This window comes from Argiope bruennichi, chromosome 5, assembly GCF_947563725.1.
Source record: "Argiope bruennichi chromosome 5, qqArgBrue1.1, whole genome shotgun sequence".
NCBI classification, from domain to species: domain Eukaryota; kingdom Metazoa; phylum Arthropoda; class Arachnida; order Araneae; family Araneidae; genus Argiope; species Argiope bruennichi.
Window position 1 is genome coordinate 113999644 of NC_079155.1, and position 21329 is coordinate 114020972.

General features: G+C 24.8%; 2 protein-coding genes across 2 annotated transcripts; both read right to left on the reverse strand.

The window, feature by feature from the left end:
• Positions 1 to 1303: 1303 nt before the first annotated feature.
• Positions 1304 to 21026, reverse strand: LOC129968606 (cytosolic Fe-S cluster assembly factor NUBP1 homolog). The gene is made up of 11 exons (XM_056082668.1): positions 20889 to 21026; positions 11170 to 11274; positions 10233 to 10366; positions 8722 to 8790; positions 7310 to 7342; positions 6042 to 6132; positions 5301 to 5455; positions 4885 to 4995; positions 4111 to 4213; positions 1516 to 1596; positions 1304 to 1420 (listed from the first exon to the last, which is right to left on the reverse strand). Exons 1-11 carry the CDS (start codon positions 20908 to 20910, stop codon positions 1395 to 1397), a joined length of 930 nt encoding a protein of 309 aa, XP_055938643.1. The 5' UTR covers positions 20911 to 21026; the 3' UTR covers positions 1304 to 1394.
• On the reverse strand, positions 14144 to 20882 carry LOC129968605 (nuclear receptor-binding protein-like). The gene has a single exon (XM_056082667.1). The coding sequence runs from the start codon at positions 20760 to 20762 to the stop codon at positions 19206 to 19208; it is 1557 nt and encodes a 518-aa protein (XP_055938642.1). The 5' UTR covers positions 20763 to 20882; the 3' UTR covers positions 14144 to 19205.
• Positions 21027 to 21329: the final 303 nt, after the last annotated feature.

The window sequence follows — 21329 nt, forward strand, 5'->3', positions numbered from 1 at the left end:
TAGTTCTGAAATTAAACCTTAATTGTAAATATAACAAATTAAAAAAGCAAACATGCTATTTATAATGAAATCTACATTACATTGAAAAATAATACAAATCGTCTTATTTTGATTATCAACAAAAAATTCCTTGGCAAAATATTAGTATTGACAATAAAAATGTTTTGAGTTTCCTATAACAGTTAAATACATTGTTATAAAATAAGCTTAGAACATTAATTAAAAATAAAAATATACATAAAAAAAATTAATGTAATTTGATGAATAATTTTTTGAAGCAATACTTTCAAAAGTTATGTAGAATATAACATCAAAGTTTCACTTAATTTTGAATTAAAATTTCAAAGCAATTGATCCTTGTTATGTATTTCTGCCTTAAAAGTATATATAAACCACATTTTGTAGTTCTTGGTCAACAGTGTAGATGCAGACTGTCAACACTTGTACATATTTATCTTTATAATAAGTAGAGATTTCAGCTACTATATCACAAAAAAGTAAATTTGATAATATTAAAATTATGAAATTTGATAGAGAGAATAAGCAGTAAATTACTATTGGCCTTTTAAATAGTCTCCCAAATTATTTTGAAATTCATCTATCGTAAAGCATCTTAAACTATGAAGATAAAAGAAAAATTTTGAAATGCAAAAATCTGCAGCATTTTCTGTTTCAAATCTTTTAATATTAATGAGTAGAAATAATTTATAAAATAATCTTGACTTAAAATATTCCACATTCACTTTAATATTTTTTCCCTGTTCATAATCATAATAAATATTTCATTTTATTATATTAAATAATAAAAGGATAAATGAGTTCAATTTTGAAATCTTGAAATTTTTTCCCCATGAAAATAAGAGACTGAATAGAAAAAGTTTATGCACTGATTTATCCTATGTTTTAAATTGCATTAGACCGAAAATGTGTAATTTAGCTGCCTTTCAAAAGATATTTCCAAAAACTCTTCAAGATTTTAAGACGTGGTATGGTGAGCCATCATAAGATATTCAGAAGTTTTAAATTTAAAATTGGATATTTGTATACACATATATACATTCATCTTTATATGGTAGATAAAGCAAAGTCTTGCATTAGCCTCTAATTTGTAACAAATTAAGGTGATGTTAATATATCATTCCACATCAAATGCCTGTTGTAAAATAATTTCATTGTGAAATGTGATGTTATTAAAAATATTTTAATTGTGTGTAATACTTATAAAATTTATTTGAAAATCATAATTTTAAGACTTTATCTAATGATATAAAATAAATTAAGTAAATAACAAGGCATGAAAAAATTAGCAGCGAGAGATGAAGCTATTTATTTGCAAAGTGAAATATGAAACTTATACATTTATATAAATTCAGGCAGATTGCACATTGGCTTTTCTATGGTTCAATAGTCTTCAAAATGCCTACAAAAAAAAAAAAAAAAAAAAAAAAAAAATCAGAATCAAAACAATATTTAGTAATATGGACTCAATTATGAAATTATTATTTAATTACTTACTCTCTGAAATAGATTTTAAAATATCTTTTGCGATAAAATCACTTTCTTTGGTAAATAAACGACCTTCATCACAGCCTTTTCCTAAAAAAAGGAAATAATTTTACTTGATTATGAAGTAATCACTTTTTGGCATTGTATTCTCTCTATTACTATTATGTTTATAATATTATGAAACAAATATTGAAAAAAAAAATGATGTGGCACCAAAAATAAATGTTTTAAAGGGAATGCTTTTTAGGAAAGAAACCTTTATATAATTTTCTTAAAGTCATTTGTAGAATAGCGATATTTTTTTCAATAGAATGATTAATACAGAAAGTAAATCTATATATCATATGAGTACAATCTAGAATAATGCTCAAAATGTTGAGAATACAAAACATATAGAATTATAGAAATTTATATAGTTTCAAATGCATAAAATGTTGGTTTAACCGAAAAAATGCAAAATTTAATTCAAATTCTAGGTTTTCTGTCTGGTAAGTTTACAACAGATTGATTAGTCTGAATTTTCTGTACTTAATAAAAAAAGTGTCAAAATTTTCCAATTCACTATTTTCTTAAGCATTATAAAGAAAACTTTACAATGTTACTATCACATCTTGTAAAATTGAATGTTGGGATGACTGCAAATAAAAAATACAAGTATTATGAACCATGTATAATAGATCTATTATGTACAGAATTCTCAAAAAGGAAATACATCTTCTCTTGAATAGTAGGATCAATTAGCTATGCTCATTTATTACACAGCCAAGGGTATTGAGAATCTGCTTACTTATATAGCAACTTCTTGTGCTGAATGCACATCTTTTGAAATATATAATTTTGTTTGTTTATTTGCAGGATGGAGAATAATAGATCTTGAACTGATCACATCTGAGCAACTGCCAACACATAATATTTAATCATTCACATTTTGAGTATCAATGGCACTTTGCCCTTTAAGCCCATATTACTACTTTCAATAATTTATAAAATTTATTATTTTTTTTTACAATACCTGTTGGTTCATTACAATTTATATTTCAGTGGCAATTTGTATGTTGTTAGTATTTGTTAATAGCCCTTTATCCTGAATTAGGTATGAAAATCTTCATACAATACAAGCTACAGCTTGATATTGTATACACATGATACAATGTGCATACAATATGCATGACTAAATGCATTGATACATTCACTGAAATTTACTAGATTGTACTAGATATGAAAAGCAATTCAATTACTTCTGTTAAAATATCAAAAATTTAACATCTGATTCTAAATGTAAGACTTTTGGTTTAATAAAGGGACTATTTGAAGCAAAGTATAGTTCAATTCAAGAAATGTCTTTTGCAACATTGCTTTAAAAAAAATTCTTGTTCATCTTTAAAAGAAATCTCAGTTGATCAACAGGTGGCACTTGTTTTCTTTTCCCCTTTCCTTTGAAAATGGTATTTTCAACATTTTATCCTTTACTCAAGTACTTTGTACTGAAAATTGCCTCTCAAAAATGTTTGATAAATGTTAAAATTTACTTTCCGAATAATTTACTTGATTGATTTAAAGAATAGTATTAGTTTTGAAAACAATAATAGAGAAAGTAATAAGAACATCAATTTTTGCACTACAATTTTTCTTACAAAAGTGGTTAACGTGATCTGAAAAAGAACATTCCGTAGAATGATGAAGCCCCTATTTTTAATTCAACAATTGTGGGTGTTAAAATGACAAAACAATTGTCAAACAATGGAAAACACTCACAATATCCAGAAATAAACCTCATTCTGAAAAAATGACAACATTGTGTGATTTCATAGCTACTTTTATCATTGGACCATATATATTTTTTAAAGAGATAACTGCAAATGGAATCCGAACTTGTTCCATCACAGGACAAGGGTAAGGAGATATGATGAGGAATTTTGTAATTTCACAATTTTAACATTGTGGATGCCTACAAGACATTTTCATGCAGGATACTGCACCTTATATTCACTATCGTGTAAAGCAGTTCCAAGACAGCATTTCATAGATGTGCGGGCAATCAACCATTATTTTTCAATAAATGGCTTACTCATTCACCAGATTTCCCTCCCTATGACATAAGGTTGTGTGTAGTTTTTGTGCATTACTGCACCACCTATGCCTAGATTTTTATGCTAATTTTTCTTTAGTAAATTTTAGCACACATTATTCTTTAATAAATTTTAGCACACATTATTGTTCAATTAGTTCAAATTTTATCACATTTGGAGTTATAGAAAGTATTCATAGCTATCTGAAGAGGAATATTTATATACTGCTAATCAGCACATGCAGTATGTTAGGAAGTAATGCCAAAAGTACTTTCTTTTCACTCCTGCATTCTATATTAATGAGTTCATAAAGTAATATTCCCCTTTTAATGGTCTAACCTCATATGAAATTGTATAGATATTTTTATAAAATTAATAATCTCATTACATGGATTTCAAACATGTATTTTTTTTCAAGTGATTCAAGTAAAAATTGAAATAGATGGCATTAATTTATAAAGTTTCAATAAAAAAATTACATAAAAGATAATTCCTATTTAAGTTTTAATATATTAATTATCAGAAGTACACTAACCTATTTGAGAGTTTAAAGGAATTTTTCCCAAAAAAGGAACCTGCATTTCCTCTGCCATTTTCTGTCCACCGCCTGTGGTTGCAGGGAATATTTCTGATGAATGCTGAAAAAATATAAAATCCATAAATAAATTCAATTTTTACTAAATATCTTAAATAATTGAAATTTAATATTGTAATATAATAAGCTAGAATGGCTTCAGAATTAAAAGTACATTTAATTTTAAAAACAACATATATCATAAGCTTTAATAAAGATACAAATCAGCACTATAAATTCATGAATGCTATGGATTTTCTGATCCTCCTCCCCTTCTAAGACAGAAGAATTTTAACAATAAAAAAATCACTTAAGAAGTTTTTTTATTAAGAAATTTAGAATAAACAAAATATTTCCTGATTAGAAGATTTTATTATAAATCAAACATCAAAATACAGATACTCTTTAAAAACATCTGAAAACAATATGTTTCTAATAAATTATATCGGAAGCCTAGAAGAGAACTAAAATATTTGTATATTGAGAAGTTAATCATTACATTGTGCTGAAATTGGTAAATTGCAATTTTATGAATGTAGAAATAGCTTCTCATTCATGCAATATAATGAGAAAAAAAAAACTAAGTTGCACTTTCTGCATAAAAGATATCTGGTCTCACCAATTCAACAAGAAAGACAAAAATAGAATATTAAATTATTATGTTTTAAGCTTAAAGAAGTAATTTAATATATATATATATATATATATAAAATAAATTGAACAAATTTTGTTTACCTTGCACTTTGGACACACAAACATATTCATATTTTCTACTACACCTAGGATTTCTAGTTTCACCTTTTTGCAAAAATTTATTTCCTTACGTACATCTAATAGTGATGCTTCCTGTAAAGGGAATATTTAAAAAGAAAAAAAAAAATTATTTTTCTAATAATACATGGAAGTGTTCAAATTTTTATATAAAATATTCGTGTTTTGTGAACAAATTTCATTCAAACAGCTTGCACAATCCACTTAAGGAAGCAAAGTGGGGGGGAAAAAAGCCAAGGTTTACAAAAATACATTACAATTTTTATTTTCAAAAAAGCAAATTTTCTATAGAATTCCTTTTTAAAGATTTCAACTTTTTAAAGAAGAATGTTTAAAAACAGATATCCTTGTAGTAGAGAAAGTAAAAATAAATAAATTACCTGTGGTGTTGTAACAATGATAGCTCCTTTCAAATTAGTATCTTGGAGATACTGAGAAATTGAAAGGTGTTCATCTGATGTTCCAGGAGGTGTATCAATTAATAAATAATCCAATTCTCCCCAATCAACATCTTTTAGAAACTGTTTGATTAGACCTGTATAATAGAAATGCATTGATTTTTCAAATTTCATCTTCAAAAATTGGGCACAGTAAAAATAAAAGTGAAGAAGCAATTCATTTTTTAAAATTAAAAATGATCATACAGTGTCAACTTTACATACATTTTTAAAAAAAATATATACTCAAAGTAAATAAATAGAAATAAATTGAAAAAAAAATTTAATTATGAATGAAAAAAAAATTGCTAACTATAGTTACGCTAGCGTTATAGCATAGCTATATATGCTATAATAAAATTTCTAAAAAAAAAAGCATAATATTATTACAGGGTAATAATATTAGGTTAATAATATTACAGGTTATTACAGTATCATAAAATATAAATTAACAAAACAGTAATTAAAACTTTACATAAAAGGAAAAAAAAACAAAATATACAGTATCATAGCTCTATTACAATGTATATTAATTGCATTTTTTCAAAACTTTACATAAAAACGCAGTACAAAAATTTTATTTAGCAAGTTGAAGAACATTAAAATTCTATTTAATTGAATATATTTTGAAAACTGTAACAGTTTATGTTTCATCTACATGAAAGAATTCTCTAGAAAGCTCACCATTTTTTTTAGGTCCTCGCCATATAACAGCTTCTTCAGGACTTTTAAGTAGGAAACCAATTGACATCACACATAGATTCTCTTCAACAAACTAGAGAAAAACTGAATGTCAGTTTTACAATTAACTAGAAGTCAATATTTATTCCTAATTCTTTTATCATGCTTGTCCGTAAAGAAAAACAATTTAAGAAAATATAAAATTAATACATGACCAAAAACATTTTGTATTCAATAAAAATAACTGAATCAGTAAAGTTTAGAAAATTAAAAACAATTCTGAAATTTAATTTAAAAAACCATGTAAAATAAATCAGTTATAATAATAATAGAAAGAAAATTATTAGAATAAAAGAGTGACTTTAATTTGATTATTCTTAGGTAGTCCTTTTGATGACTATTTTAATTTTGTAAAGGTTACCTAAGCATAATATTTTTAAATTTCAAATTTTTGAAAGATACATTATTTTTTCTTCTTCTATTTTTCTTTTCATTGTACTAGGCATCCTATATACTATATTTATACATCCAATTAAATCACAGGAAAGAGAAACAGTATTTAAAGATGAGCATTCTTTAAAGGCTTCCTGCTACTACTTTCCATAACAATATGCTAATTATATTGAAATGTACTCAACATAGAAAAATAAGTCAAATTATCTGATCTTGATCATCAATAATGAGAAAACAAGTCATAATTTAGTCAGGATGACATATTAGTAACAAAAAGGAAAACAAATTGAATTCACTTCAACAATGAAATGGACTGTTGAGAAATATGCTTAAAACATTTCTTAAAATTTATTTTAAAAGAGAAAATAATTATACTGAAAAATAATTGGTATCATGGAAAAGACAATTTTTTTTTTTTAATTTTATGATAATGCACAAATTATTTTTACGGAGAAATATTTTCAGAAATTATCGCAGAAAAATGTCAAAATATCGCTTGATTTTTAATTGTAAGTAAATTTTTTAAAAAATCACAATAAGATGCATATTTCCATCCTTCAAAGTATATCTATGCCAATTTGATAGCTTAGATTGTTTAAAAATATACACTAAAAATTTATTTTTAAGAAACTGATTTTTGATTTCTTTTTGAAAACTTTTAATGGTTTTACTTAATATTGCATTAATTCATATTATGATAAAATCTAATATCCCAATAGTATATATTAAAATAAATCAATAAAATTGTGCTTCAAGAAAATGTTAAACAATATTAATAGAAATTAGAAAGGTTTATTATATACATATATATAACTTACTACAGGAGACCAACCAGAGCCACTTAGATGAACCTGAATAATAAAAAAATAAAATAATAATGTGCTAAATTTAATAGGGTATTTATAAAATATTTATGAGCAGTGATGCTCTCTCATTTAACAGCATCTGAGAATACTTATAAAATTAAAATATCGTCTAAATTAATTCTATGAGAACTGAAAAGAAATGGCAAATATCAACCAGGAGAAAATAATGTTTCTTTATTTTAAAATATCACTTAAATGTTGGTCATAAACAGCACTTCTGTACTTTACAAAATTTAATATTTTAAAGAATAATATGTGTCAATGAAAACTTATTTTGAAAAAATATTCGAAACATAATCATACCTTGAATTTATAAGTGATACAAAGGTGTCTTTATAATCGTAATTCTTTTCTTTGTTGCAAAAGAATAAAAGATACTATCGATATTTCTCAGTTACAACTAGTCATTAAAATCAGAATTTTACTGCACAAGGTCATTAATTATTCATTTTAATAAAAAAATAAACAGTTAAGAGGCAACAAAATAATCTTCTACTGTTTTTTGTAATGAAATTTCCCTTAAAGTAGTTCTGGCAGCATGATAGCATTTCTATTTCTTTAAAAACGAGTTATTGTGTATTTTTTAGAGTAAAAATATATTTTTCATAGGGATTTAAAGATAACGTTTAATTACAGTTCCGACATATTTTGAGAATATTGTTAATAATACATTTCCAAATGCTGAACATATCAATCATAGAGTATAATAAGTTTGCATTAAATAAGTAACTGATCTCTAAAAAGAATTCAGCAATTATAGAATTTTTTTATTAAGGAATCTTTAATTATTTCCAAACATTGGGTATAATTAGATGATTAATAGAATAAGTAATTTTAAAAATGTTGGTTATAAAATGTTTAGTTAATTATCAATGCATTTAGTGGCAAATGTTTGCAATTATGTATATATATATAAAAAAAAGGATTGGAAAAACAAATCTAAATTTGAAAAATTTCTGCCCTTTTTTAAACTGACAAGTAAGCAAATTTAAAATCATCTAATAAAAAATATTCTTAGCTCCCATTTAAAATTGGGAAGACAATGAAAGGTTCAAAGTTAATTCTTTATATGGTGAAACAAATAATTCGTAAAATATAATTATTAATAGAGGAAAATATTTTTCATTGAATTTTTTCATTTCTTAAAATCATATTTTGATAATGAGATAGAAAAAATAAGTTTTAAATATTTGTTTAAAATGATTTTGGAGTATTTATACATATAATTATTAATAAATATTATTAGCAATAACAATCAGATGTCTGTAACATAATTTTGATAAGAAAAGAATAAAATAGTACAATTAATAACATCTAAATAAAAACAAAATATCCTTCAATTAATTATTTCATTATTTAAATACCTGTTCTTGTTCTACTCCAAATATCCTAGGCATTGATGGTCCACATAAATCAATATCCATGACTCCAACCTAAAATGAAATATTATACAATTAATATTATAATGAACAATGATTTCATATTTAATAAGATAAAATAATAGATCATGCACTCTAATTTTATGTATAATAAAGCCAAGTCATAAATAAAGGCCGTGTTTTTACATTTCACACAATAAAATATCTTTAATAAAACTGTAACTTTCCAATTACTGCTATTCCTCAACATTTCTAGAATTTTTTTAAACACCGGAACTGCATTTTTATATTTACAAATAATTCAAATTATTCTTTACAGAACCGAAATTTTAGAACACATTCAAATAAAAAAAAATGGCTAAGATTAGTGGAAATTCTAGATGCAGATGACCTTGCTCAGTTTCAGAATAATCTTCAAAAAAAGTTTTTTAAAATATATTTATAAAAAAAAAAAAAAAAAAAAAAAAAAAACATGGTCAAATGCTAAAAATAATCAGGCACAAAATATATAGAAGAATATAAGCAAAAGAAATAGGATATACAAAAGGAAAGGAAGACATATACTTCAGAGGTATCTGTTAGAGTAAGAAAGATTTCTTAGTATTCAGAAGAAAGAGGTTTTCTTTATGCATACATTTCAGAAGATATGAACATATTACTGCATATAATGACTGCACATGTGTGCACATAAAGGGCTCAAATTACCCATTCAAATAAAATGAATATATTATTTGTTATTGTATTCACATCTGAATTCAATTATTTCTTTAAAAATAAATCTTTTATAAAATCTAAAATTTTTGAATAATATTTGGTCTCAATGAAGAGGCAGTAGAACTGAATATATACAACAACATCAAAAATTAGAAGATATAAATATTTAAAAATATTTGTATATAGATTTTTTTACTTAACTTATGCAAAACTATATAATGTATTTAAAAAAATGACAATCTACCGGCACACAGTGATTGAATTAACTGTGCAGATACTATCATTTCATAATAAAGAGTCATATGCTACATATTTAGATCTACGTTTAAAAAAATACTCCAAATAATTAGAAATTTCAAAATACAAGGGGCAAATACCTCAGTCTAAATCTAGCTAGATGGATACTAAATAATGTGTTGAGATTTAAAGAATAATGCACTGAGTTTTAAAGAAGCTTGTAAAGTATATAAAATAAGCATGCATACATACATATAACAATAACCTCAAGAAGGAACAAATGTTAAAATATAATATTAAAAATCAACAATTTCAAATTTTTTTTTTCATATTTAATTTGTTTCAAATTCATCACTTTAATAAAATTAAAACCACACAGTGTACAACAAAGCAATTTAAAAATTATCTTTATATTTAATATAACAAAAAAAAATGAACTTTATAAAATTTTTTCTTTACAATGAAAAACATAATATTTAAAGTGTAAAAGAAGATGAAGAAAAATTTTCTTCAATGGATTTTATATAAATTTAATATTTACTTACTGTTTTGGTATCATCCTCTGATAATATTTGAGCCAACATAGAAGTAAAAGTGCTTTTACCAACACCTCCTTTACCAGATAAAATTAAAATCACATTTTTAACTGAAGACATTTTTTGTTTTATGACATCAATGTCTGAAAAAAAAAAAAAAAAGGAATGTTAACAATTAAACACTAAAATGCAATGTTCAAAATGTTTACAATTTCATGATTGATTAAAAATTTCCTTTGAAATGAATATTGATTATCAAATTATATCACATTATTATTTCAAATCAAATCCCCAAGTTTTCCAAAGATAAATATATATTACATATCAGCCAACAGGCTTCATTTACAAACATTTGAATCAATCATGTATTTATTACATCAAAAAAGAAAATTATGGGAACCTAATATATATATACTATACAAATTCAGAGAATGTGAAAATTATATATATACATATAAAAAAATTAAGTTTTTTTTTTTCTATTACTGAATGCAAGTGAAATTATTAAAAGTTTCAATAGAGATACTAACATCTAAAATTTTTCTATTTTTAAATGTCTTTTCATTAAAAAAAAGCATCAATATTTAACACAGATATATCAATATTATACACAAAATGAAAAGGAATCAAATATTTTATCTTTTTAATTGGAAGCATATTATTTTAAGTGCAAGTTATATTGATTTCAATTCTAGGTACACACACACACACACACACACAAAAAAAAAATGTGGAGTTATCCAATACAAAAAGTTTTACCTCTGCTAAAAATTTTATACTGAAGACAGGCATCAGTGTATCATATTATAAAGAAAAATAACTTTTAATTTTTTTGAAGAAAAAAAGAATAATTTAAGTTGCTAAGAATTGGGGAAATAAAGGAAGATAAGAAAAATAATTTCAGATTAAAGAATGAATATTTAATACAAAAATAGGAATTTAATACCAGGATCAGGTTCACTAGGTTTTGCTGCTGAACATATCTTTTGGTTTGGGCAACCAGCACATGCTTCTGCTTTCCCAGCAATTTCACTCTCAACACCAGGACAATCTGTAAGGAAAAATAGAATATTTCTTATTTCCACAAATGCACTCTTTGGTTAATATATAATAATGAAAGTTCTTGTAGCTTATTTGCCCTTGTTATTACTTATTTTATATATATAAAAAAATCTTTTCTAATATGACATTTTAAAAATGTAAGCAAAAAAAAAGTAGTTTTTTTTTTTAAATTTGTTGTTAATTTTGATCTAAAAATTAATATTATGAGAATAAAGTCTAAAATAATTTCAAACAAATTGATGCAGAAGCAACCTATTTATATTTATTTACATATTTTTTAATTTCTCAGATAAAATATTTTTTTAGATTTTTAAAGCTCCGATAACAAATGCTTAAAAGCTTATTTCTTTAAGTTTAAAGTTATTCTATGAAAATAAGTGGCCACTTGGTAAATTAAAGTAAAAGAATTAATACTTATATATAAAAAATATACAAAATAAATTAGACAGCAGTGTTAAAAAGTTCCCAACCAAAACTAATGCTTCACATTGAAATTTGTCAAGAGCATACAAATCTGCAAATCCAGACCCTCTTAAAATTTCAAATTAAAAAAAAAATCGTAATAATTTTTAAATGAAAATTAAAACTTAATAGTTCCTGCTAAATAAGATATCACAGCAAAATAGGACTAATCTTCAATAGAAATTTATATAAAAATCCATTTTAATAAACTTTATATTTTTTTTTTGAAAACTCAGTGATCATAACTTTGAAAAATTATGGAATTTACTTCCTTCCACATAATATGAAAATTATGGCTAACTGCATTTATAGAATCTCTCTCTTTTTTTATCACAATTAAAATAGAAAAGCAACACATCTGCTAAAAAATTTTTTCAGATTATTTCATAAGAAAAATAAATTATAATCACAATATCAAAATTAATTTGTAACAGAAAATTTTAAGTTTCTATTGTTTTAAAAATCTTTATTTTTTTAATGTAATTAAAATAATAACTATCTTTTTCATATTACTTTGAAAATAATTCACATAATAAACTTCTCAATTGATAATATATATATAAGCAATGTATTATATTTGAAAGGCATCAAATATAAATCTATATGCATTGGTATGGATTTTTAATACTTTAAAACCTGTATACATTGATGTCCAAAATTAAGGATACAAATACAAAATATATATCTCGAATAATGATCAGCATATTATAATGAAATTTTTCAGAAACAATGAATTAACAATAATATAATGAAATGAATAGGAATAAAGAATTTTCATTCATACATTTTTCATTATTATCAATCAAAACCAGCAAAATACAACAATTTGTTTCTATAATATGAAATGTAGAGAAAAAAAAATGCTTCACAAGTTTTCATGCAAATAACGGATTAGATCAAATTTTATAGTGAAAAAATCTGAGACCTTTTAACAGGAAAAAGCCTAATGGGTAGTGTCAAAGTAGAAATTGAATAATGGCTTTTACTAGATCATTCAAATATACTCTATGGGATTTAAGTCCAAACACATTGATAGTAGTCACATTATTTTATGAACACTTTCTGCTTTGAGAAAAACCATTCACAGATTTAGCAAATAAGCAATGTTTCAAAATAATACAATTAAGGCTCCTAGAACTTTGTGTGATTTGCTGATATTGTTAAATAACAATAATAATAATACTAAAAAAACTCAAGCACCTCCCAGATAAAGCCTAACACAGAGTTTAGAATTTCATCCATGTAGTGCTATGCATTAACAGAATAGCGGCATCAAAGCCATGCAGTATTCAACATAATGTATTTTTATGCCAAAATGTCACTTCCATCAAAAGGATTACTTTTCCTCACGCTGATGGACTGATAGCAAACACCAATTTTTCATAGTATAAATATAAGTAATTGCATCTTCATTAATAGAAAAAAAATTTCTATAAATTGAATTTTGGTTCATCAGTGAAGATAACTTGATCATTAGGAATAAGGATACACACATTGCTGGTGTCCAAACCTAAAAATGCAAAGAGAAAAATTTCTATGCAAAGAGTCAGTTCATAGTTAATTAGGAAAATATTTGAAATTTAAATGCCAGTGCCCAACAAACCATTTCAATCATCAATTTCCAAGGCATTGTGCATTTAATGATTTTTTTGTTGCCAATATCTGAAGTTTGGAATTAGTTATATAGCTAGCATTCAAAATACTCCTAATCATCAATCATCATCTGTTTAAAATTGCTTTGCTTCAAGCCTATCGATGACAAATTTATCTCAACCAATTGATTAAATAATTCCAGTTTCTTTCTTTTTGTTGATAGAAAAACAATTTTCCAGATGAAATTCATAAATAAATTGTTTTTACAAAAACACATCATCACAAATGTCTATTCATTTACATTTTACAAATTGCCTATAGCTTCACTTTTTAAAACATTTAATAAATAATTTTAAAATTATTTGGAAAATGTAATTTTGGACACCAATGCATAGTAAACATCTGATATATAAAAATGCATTAAAAATCAACACATATATTTTAAAAAATTTATTATAATATATATCAAGAAAAATGAAACAACAGAATAAAGTTTACAGCTTAATATTTTTATTTCAGATAATAAAACTACAAATAAATAGTTCAAAAATAATACATTTAAAGTCCTTCATATACATTTATATTTGCATTATATCAATGTGTCATGGCAGATTTAATCTTTCAAACTTTTTTAAATAATAATTTTTTGCAATTTTAAAAAGATTCAAGGAACAAAATAGATAAGTAGATTAACATGATATTTAACAATAATAATGAATTTCAATAGCAATTACAAAAATAAACAATAACAATAAAGTTTTTCATTTAAAAAAATCCAAATGTATATCACCTTGTTAATATAATATTTTCAACTATAAAGAAAGAAATTACCAATAAACAATATTTGTTCACAACAAATGAACTAATTCATATTTGTGTAAAAACTTTGAAACATCACAATGAAAACAAATAGGAAACGCAATATAATCACAAGTTGAAAACTATTTAAAAAGAAAAGCATTATAATATAATAAAGAAAAAATTGGAAATTAACTAGTTAAGAAATGAATTTTAGCACAAATAGATGCTGCAATATTATAACATTCATAACAAGTAGATTTTCTAATTTTCCCAATTTTAATGATTTTTTTCACAATGTACAAAGATAAGCCTTAATGCAATTTTAATTTTGCATAATATTTCGTAAGCATACTCTCCAAAACTATCCTAGGCTTTATTTTAAAGATGTTAGAAAAATACTATGAGATTAAAGTTAAATCTCAGTTTGAGGAAGAAAAATTTTTAATAGGAAATTTGTATATTCTCTTAAAAAAATAGGTAAATTCTAAGCAGCTGCAAATTAATTATAGAAAGTATTCAAAGAAATGCTTATTTAATTAAATTATAAGTAATACATAAACTAATCTACCAATAAGGGTAAAAACTATTAGCCATCTTAACAATCCATATATTTTTGCAAGTTATTACAAAATATAAATTTTTTTTAAAGGCCTTAGTAATTAAGAATTTGTTGTATCCATAAAATCAAACACTGTTTTATGGCCTTTATTGAAAAATGAAAGATATAACTGAAATTCATTATGACTTTTCACGTTTCACAAATGAGATTCAATAAAATTTGTTTCATACATGCATTTAACATCAAACATGAAGGATGTTGTGAAAACTCAGAAAAGTACTTTTGATTGCTATACAAAATGACTTAAAAAGAAATAAAAACAATCAGGTTTCAAAAAGGTTCAGTTCAATACAAAACTATTTAGACAGAATAAATAATACAAGAAAATATAATCCAGAAAAATCATTTTGAATTCAGTAAATATTTTATTACATTGGTTCTATTGCTTAATGAAAATATAAAATTCATTTCCAAAATACATGCATTGTTATGACAAATAGATCATATAATTAGCTTTTTATATTAGTAAAATTGAAATGTTGTAAACTGCAATTATTAAATCTCTTGTTCTGATTTACCCCTAACTGTGATTCTCAAGCTCCACTCATGCATTGAATTATGACATTTTTAAACATATAATTTAAAATTAAGCCATTCACAAACATTACATTATTACTTGGATTAAAAACAGTTTTTAATCAAGGAACATTTGAAGTGACCAATGGATTATTAGTTAATCAAAACAATAATCTCCCAAAATAGAAGACATTTTATTAGACAACAAAGAAAACACATAGTTAAGGGATTCAATTACTGTTTTTTGTTCTACTTTTCTCCTATAGTTTATAAAATAAAGCAAAAACAAACATCAATAATTCTTAATGACATAAAAAAAAGGAGACAGAGTTATTTTAAACTTTTTAAACTTATAATAATTGAGCAAATACTATTAATTTCAGTCATCTTCTGATTTTTAAAAAACAATAACTAGCTTCATTTTCTTAAGATATCCTAAAATGCTTTTACATAACATCCAAGAGACCCTATTTCTTAATCACTGTCGGTGATGTTTACACAAGATTTTAATTTTATAAGTATTTATTTCTTAAATAATTTTTATCAGACAAACTTTATAAATTGATGAAATACTTCATTTTCTTCTTCTTTTTTTAGAAAGATGATCAGAGAATGATCACATTTAGAATGGATAAAAGGAATAAATACCTCGCACAATAAAGTTGATACATAAAAAAAAAAATGTTAATATTCTCTTTTTAATTAAGTTTTTAATAATATGGAATTTTTATACATAATACTAGGGATGGAATTTAAAATAACTCAAAATCTGCAGAAAGAAGTTGTAAGTATAAGAACAGTTGCTTTTGCAATCTTTCAAACACAATGACAAAAAGCAGATTTAATTAATTTGATTTATCTAAATTATGCCAATGTATCTTATAATATTCTTCATTTCTATTTAATTGCATATCTGCAATAGGATTGTTAAAAAAAGCAGAACATAATTAATCAGAATTGTTTGATATTGCATGATATTCTAAACCAGTACTTATATATAAAGTAAGACCTTAGTGTATATAAAAATCTTTTATATTTGATCAGATAAATACACCACTTATTGAATTTCTATTATTAATTAAAAAAAACTATTAGTATTACAAAAAAAAAAAAAAACCCCTTTAAACAACTATTTTTAAATAAGGCAAATTCACTTTATAAGCTAAAAATCCTTCAGAATATAAAAAAAAATTTTTAAAATTAGAATATTAATCAATCAGAAAAATAATTTTTTTTAATATTAAGATAGAAAATACAAATTTAAGATCACATTTGGAAAGGGAACAATGAAACACTTACAGCAAAAAATGCATTAAAAAAAAACTATTAAATTTAACTAAACTGCATTTGACACACTAAATAATTTTCTCCTGATAGTGGAATTCCTCTTCTCATAATTCATAAAAGACTTGTATCTATTAAAGCATGCTTTTTATTGGTAACAGTTAACAAATAATAATTAATGTTTTAATTTCATCTGAATGAAATAAAAAAAAAATTGTAAATTATATTAGACTGAATACAAAGGACCCACCATTCTGAAACTTGTCAATATTTTTTATCATAAAACTTTTCTATAAATTCTAGTATCCATTAGTGTAATTAATTATAAATTAAATATTAATTTCATCATGCTTTTGTCAATGATTAATGCAAACTATAAGAAATAGTTAGCAATTATTAAAAATTGTTATAACAATTAGCATGTACCATATATCCTCATCAAGAAATCTTTATAAGCTGCAAATGATTTGTATGCAAGAAACTATAATGCATCAAAAAATATGGAGTTTCCCAAATAATAAATAGAAGATTTATTCAGTTGCTATCAAAAAGTACACTGAAATTTTAGAATTATACATGTAAAGAGAGGACAATAATCCACAGATTATTTTTCCGCAATAAATATTCTTTCAGCTTTAATAGATAAAGTTTATTTAGGATTCAAATATCAGCAAATTCAAATCATAACATTTTTTTTTTTTTTTTTTGATTCCCCTCTCACTTTTTAATCCGATATTTTAAAAGCAAATAACTTTGAATGAATGAGCTTAAAAACAATAGCAGTAATTAAAAAATTATTATTTTTCAACATATAAGAAGGAATTTTCAAAATATGCTAACATGAATAAAAAATGGCCGATGGGGGGGGGAACTGCAATAAAATTCATGGGCTGAAATATAGAACATAATTTTAAGAAAACAAATAAAAAGGTATACAAATAAAAAAACAAAATATATAATTAATAAATCTTTGGTAACCTAAAAATAAAATCACATACATAAAAATATTGTAAAAGAACTTGCAATGTTTTAAACTACCCTTCTTTTCAGAATTTCCAGCGTTAGTACGAAAGCAATATCTTTTTCAGCAGCAGCTCTTGAATATCACAAAGAGTTAAAAATCCTTAAAATTTATAATGCATATTAAACATTCCAAGTAATAGACTTCTAAAGGCAACATATTATATGAATGAACTACTATTTGGCATTTTTATTCATTTCATCATGTAAAAATCATTTTTTTCTTGAAAGAATTTTACTGTTGTGTTTAGAATTTTTGAAAGCTGTTTCTGTTTGATGATCTAAATGTATATTTTACTTTTGAAATTTATTAATTCACTAATAAAAGTAAGTATGGTGTTTTTTTTTAATTATTGAGAAATAATTTATTTAAATATGCTTATTTCATTCTTATTTTGATCCCTATTAAAAACAAAATACAGCTAAATTACAAAATGAGTAGGAAAAAATCTGTAGAATTATCATATTTCTTTTGGATGAAAATTTGATTCCACACTGAAGGTTTTCCGAGATATTTTAACTAAACCATTATACCCATGTCATAAAAAGATAATATTAAATGTTTAAAATTTTAATAGATCCAATATTATAATTTTTTTTTCTTTTAAGTACCAAACAGACATAAATAAATTATTTACATTTAAAGTGAAACTATTCAATTACTGCTCAAACAACCACTATAAAAACAACAAATAATTCTTTCCTTTTTAATTACATTTTAAAATTTATCACATTAATTTAAAGTCCAAGGACAATAAAAGCAAAAGGTTGTTTGTTCTAAAGTCAGCAAAGCCCAATTAAAAAATTATTTATTAATCAATTCTTTATTATAGATATAAAGATCAATTCTTCCAATATAAGATCAATTCTTTATAATAGATATAAGAACAAAAAATAACTATTTTATAAAATACAATATATAAATGAAAAATCAAGAATTTTTTAAAAATCTAACAAATAAGTAAAAAAATTATGTCTTTCAAATGTTTATCCAATAGCAGGTTCGATGCAAAAAAAAAAAAAAAACCACTTTGGTGTATGTATGATCTGTTGATCATTTTAACTTCCCTCGAGGGTGCATTATAATTTGTTACCAAAGTCCTGAATAAAAATCTTATATATATAAATATAAACCATTAATGCATATCAATTGTAATAATTTTGCAATCAATTATTTACATTAGGGTAATAATGTTCTATATTTTAAATGAAAATGTTTACTTTCAATAGAAAAATTTCTACAGCCAAAAATTAGTACACACACATATATATATATGACTTCCAAAGGAGATCTGGAAAATTTAGCCTTTCCCCATATTATCAATTATTTTAATAATAGAAATGCCTATTCATTATAAATGAGGTGTGCCAAAATGCATATAAATGAATTAAAATAATAATAATAGGAGTTTAATAAATAATTCATATTGAAATATATTAGATATAACAGTAAAAGAAAAAAGTTCTTTTTCACTTCGGGAAATTTACTTTAATAATCTTTGAATTCAAAATAAATATTAAGGCATTTAAAAAATATTGAAATAACTCTGACCCCACATTAATGCATCATACATGTATATTACACTACATAATAAATGATATAATATGAACAGAGGATAAATATATTAGTAATCTTGTTTTACTTCGACATAGTTATCAGTATAAGCAGGATGTGGCATGTCGGGAATATGCCTACGGCTCAAAGTGTCACCAATCAAATTGGAAACCATCTCTTTATCCTCACGGTTAATAAATCCATGATAGACCAATTCTTCCGAAAGACCACATGAAGTATCTTGCTGAGTAACCTCACATGACAACTGTCTATTCATTTTATCATCCATTCTTAATAAAATAGTCATTACAAAGTTTTGGCCTTGTTCTTGGGGTTTAATGTTGCACATAATATTTACAATTCGTCGAGTTTCCACTTCTTGTGCCTCTGGTGATGTCGATTTTGCAGAATCAGTCATTTCGGGAGACGTAGTCCTTCGCTGAACAATGGGTGTATGAGTAGCAGCATATGCGGTCAATGGATAGATCCCAGTACGAACATCATCCAAAAATTTTTCTAGCTCAACCTTCTGCATTTCAGACATCTTGATTTGTGGGCCAGTCTTCTTCCCTTTCAATGGCACAAAAGCAACGATTTCCTCTTGAGGCTTGAACCTATTACGCAATGCTTCATCTGTGAGCTGATCTGACTGGTAAGAAGCAAAATTTATGACAGAATGAGCAGCAAGGAGCTTTAAAGAATGAACTTCAAAAATGATTGGATGAAACAACAGCTCACGGACACTAGGTCGATCAGCTGGATTTTTAGAAAGGCACTTTCTGATGAAATCCTTCTGTAAAGGATTCTCAAGAGATTCAATTGTTTTATTTATCACTTCATCTGTGACCTGATTTCCACTATCACCATTTACTGGTATCTCCAGAGCTGCCATTTCCAGAGCACACATCCCAAATGAATAAACGTCAACAGCATGACTTAGAAGAGGAAGAGTTTTGATACCATATTCAGGAGCTATAAAATGAACATTTTTCAAATCCTTTCGGTATGTCTTCACGTGATGATGTATGGCATCAGGAGCAACAGAACCAATTTTTATCAAGCCATTATGCTGAATAAATATAGTATCACATGTTAAATTTCCATGGATGATAGGAGGTGAACAAGAGTGCAAATAATTTAGAGCTGAAAGAATTTGAGAACACCAACGCTTCCATGACGGGAGAGGAAGCTTTATTACATTATGCTTTGTCTTCTTCAAAAATTGCTTTAGAGAGCCACTTGACATGTACTCGGTGATGAAAATTACTCTAGGTTTTTCTGATTCCATGTCAATCCAATATTTGTGGAGTTTAACAATATTTGGATGATCCAATTGGGTCAGACTATCAAAAACACCCCTTATTTTCCCCTCTTGATATTTAAAATTCTTTCTTTCTGAGAATTTCACTTCATTCCAGACAACTTCCACTCCTTCTTCAGTGTCCATTGCGAGATAAGCAGCATCGACGCCTGGTATATCTCTCTGCTGAACCTCTTCTCTTCTTTTTAACCATCGGCCACACGGACTTTCTTCTAAATTTTCGCTTTCATCTTCAGAATCATCACAACTTTCGCTCTTAGCTTTTATTTCTTTATCCTGATCCATACCAATATTAGTAGTAGTCATACTACACTTTTATATAAAAGTTTCAAGGCAATGTTAGATCAAAAATAGAAAGAGTAAACCTAGGCGATACTAAAGTTAGAAACGGAAAAACATTCAAAATAATAAAGCCGAATTAAAGAATCTTACGTTGTGGTACACTGTTTTCCATCTATAGTCCAACGTTCAAAAGTATTATTACAAATATTAAAACTAATTTGATTTCTTCGTCTCACAAGTTAACACAACGCAAACAAGACTAGTGCAGATATAGAAACTGAAAGAACTCTAACAGTTAGCGATTTCATTAGATAAAGAAAATTTCGATTATATTGAATATTATTATTCCCGTAATTTTAAGAAAAAAATTGTATTTATTTTAAAATATGAATAAATAGTATTTATTCTTTAGAATAAATGCAAGACATATATTTTTTAAAGATGTATCTAGACTGTTCACAAAGACATTTTAATTAAAATTTTAAGAAATAAAAGAACACATAAAGCATTTAATACATTAAACAATTTTAATTGATTGAAACTGAAATTTCAGAATTTAAAATAATCTGGACTAAAAAAAATTGTCTCTAT

Coding starts and splice junctions, on each gene's coding strand:
- LOC129968605 (XM_056082667.1), bottom strand. CDS start 20,762: ATGACTACTACTAATATTGGTATGGATCAGGATAAAGAAATAAAAGCT.
- LOC129968606 (XM_056082668.1), bottom strand. CDS start 20,910: ATGGAAAACAGTGTACCACAAC. Junction 7,343..8,721: donor TTGGAGTAGAACAAGAACAG/GTATTTAAATAA, acceptor TTTATTATTCAG/GTTCATCTAAGTGGCTCTGG. Junction 6,133..7,309: donor GCTCTGGTTGGTCTCCTGTA/GTAAGTTATATA, acceptor GTTTTTCTCTAG/TTTGTTGAAGAGAATCTATG.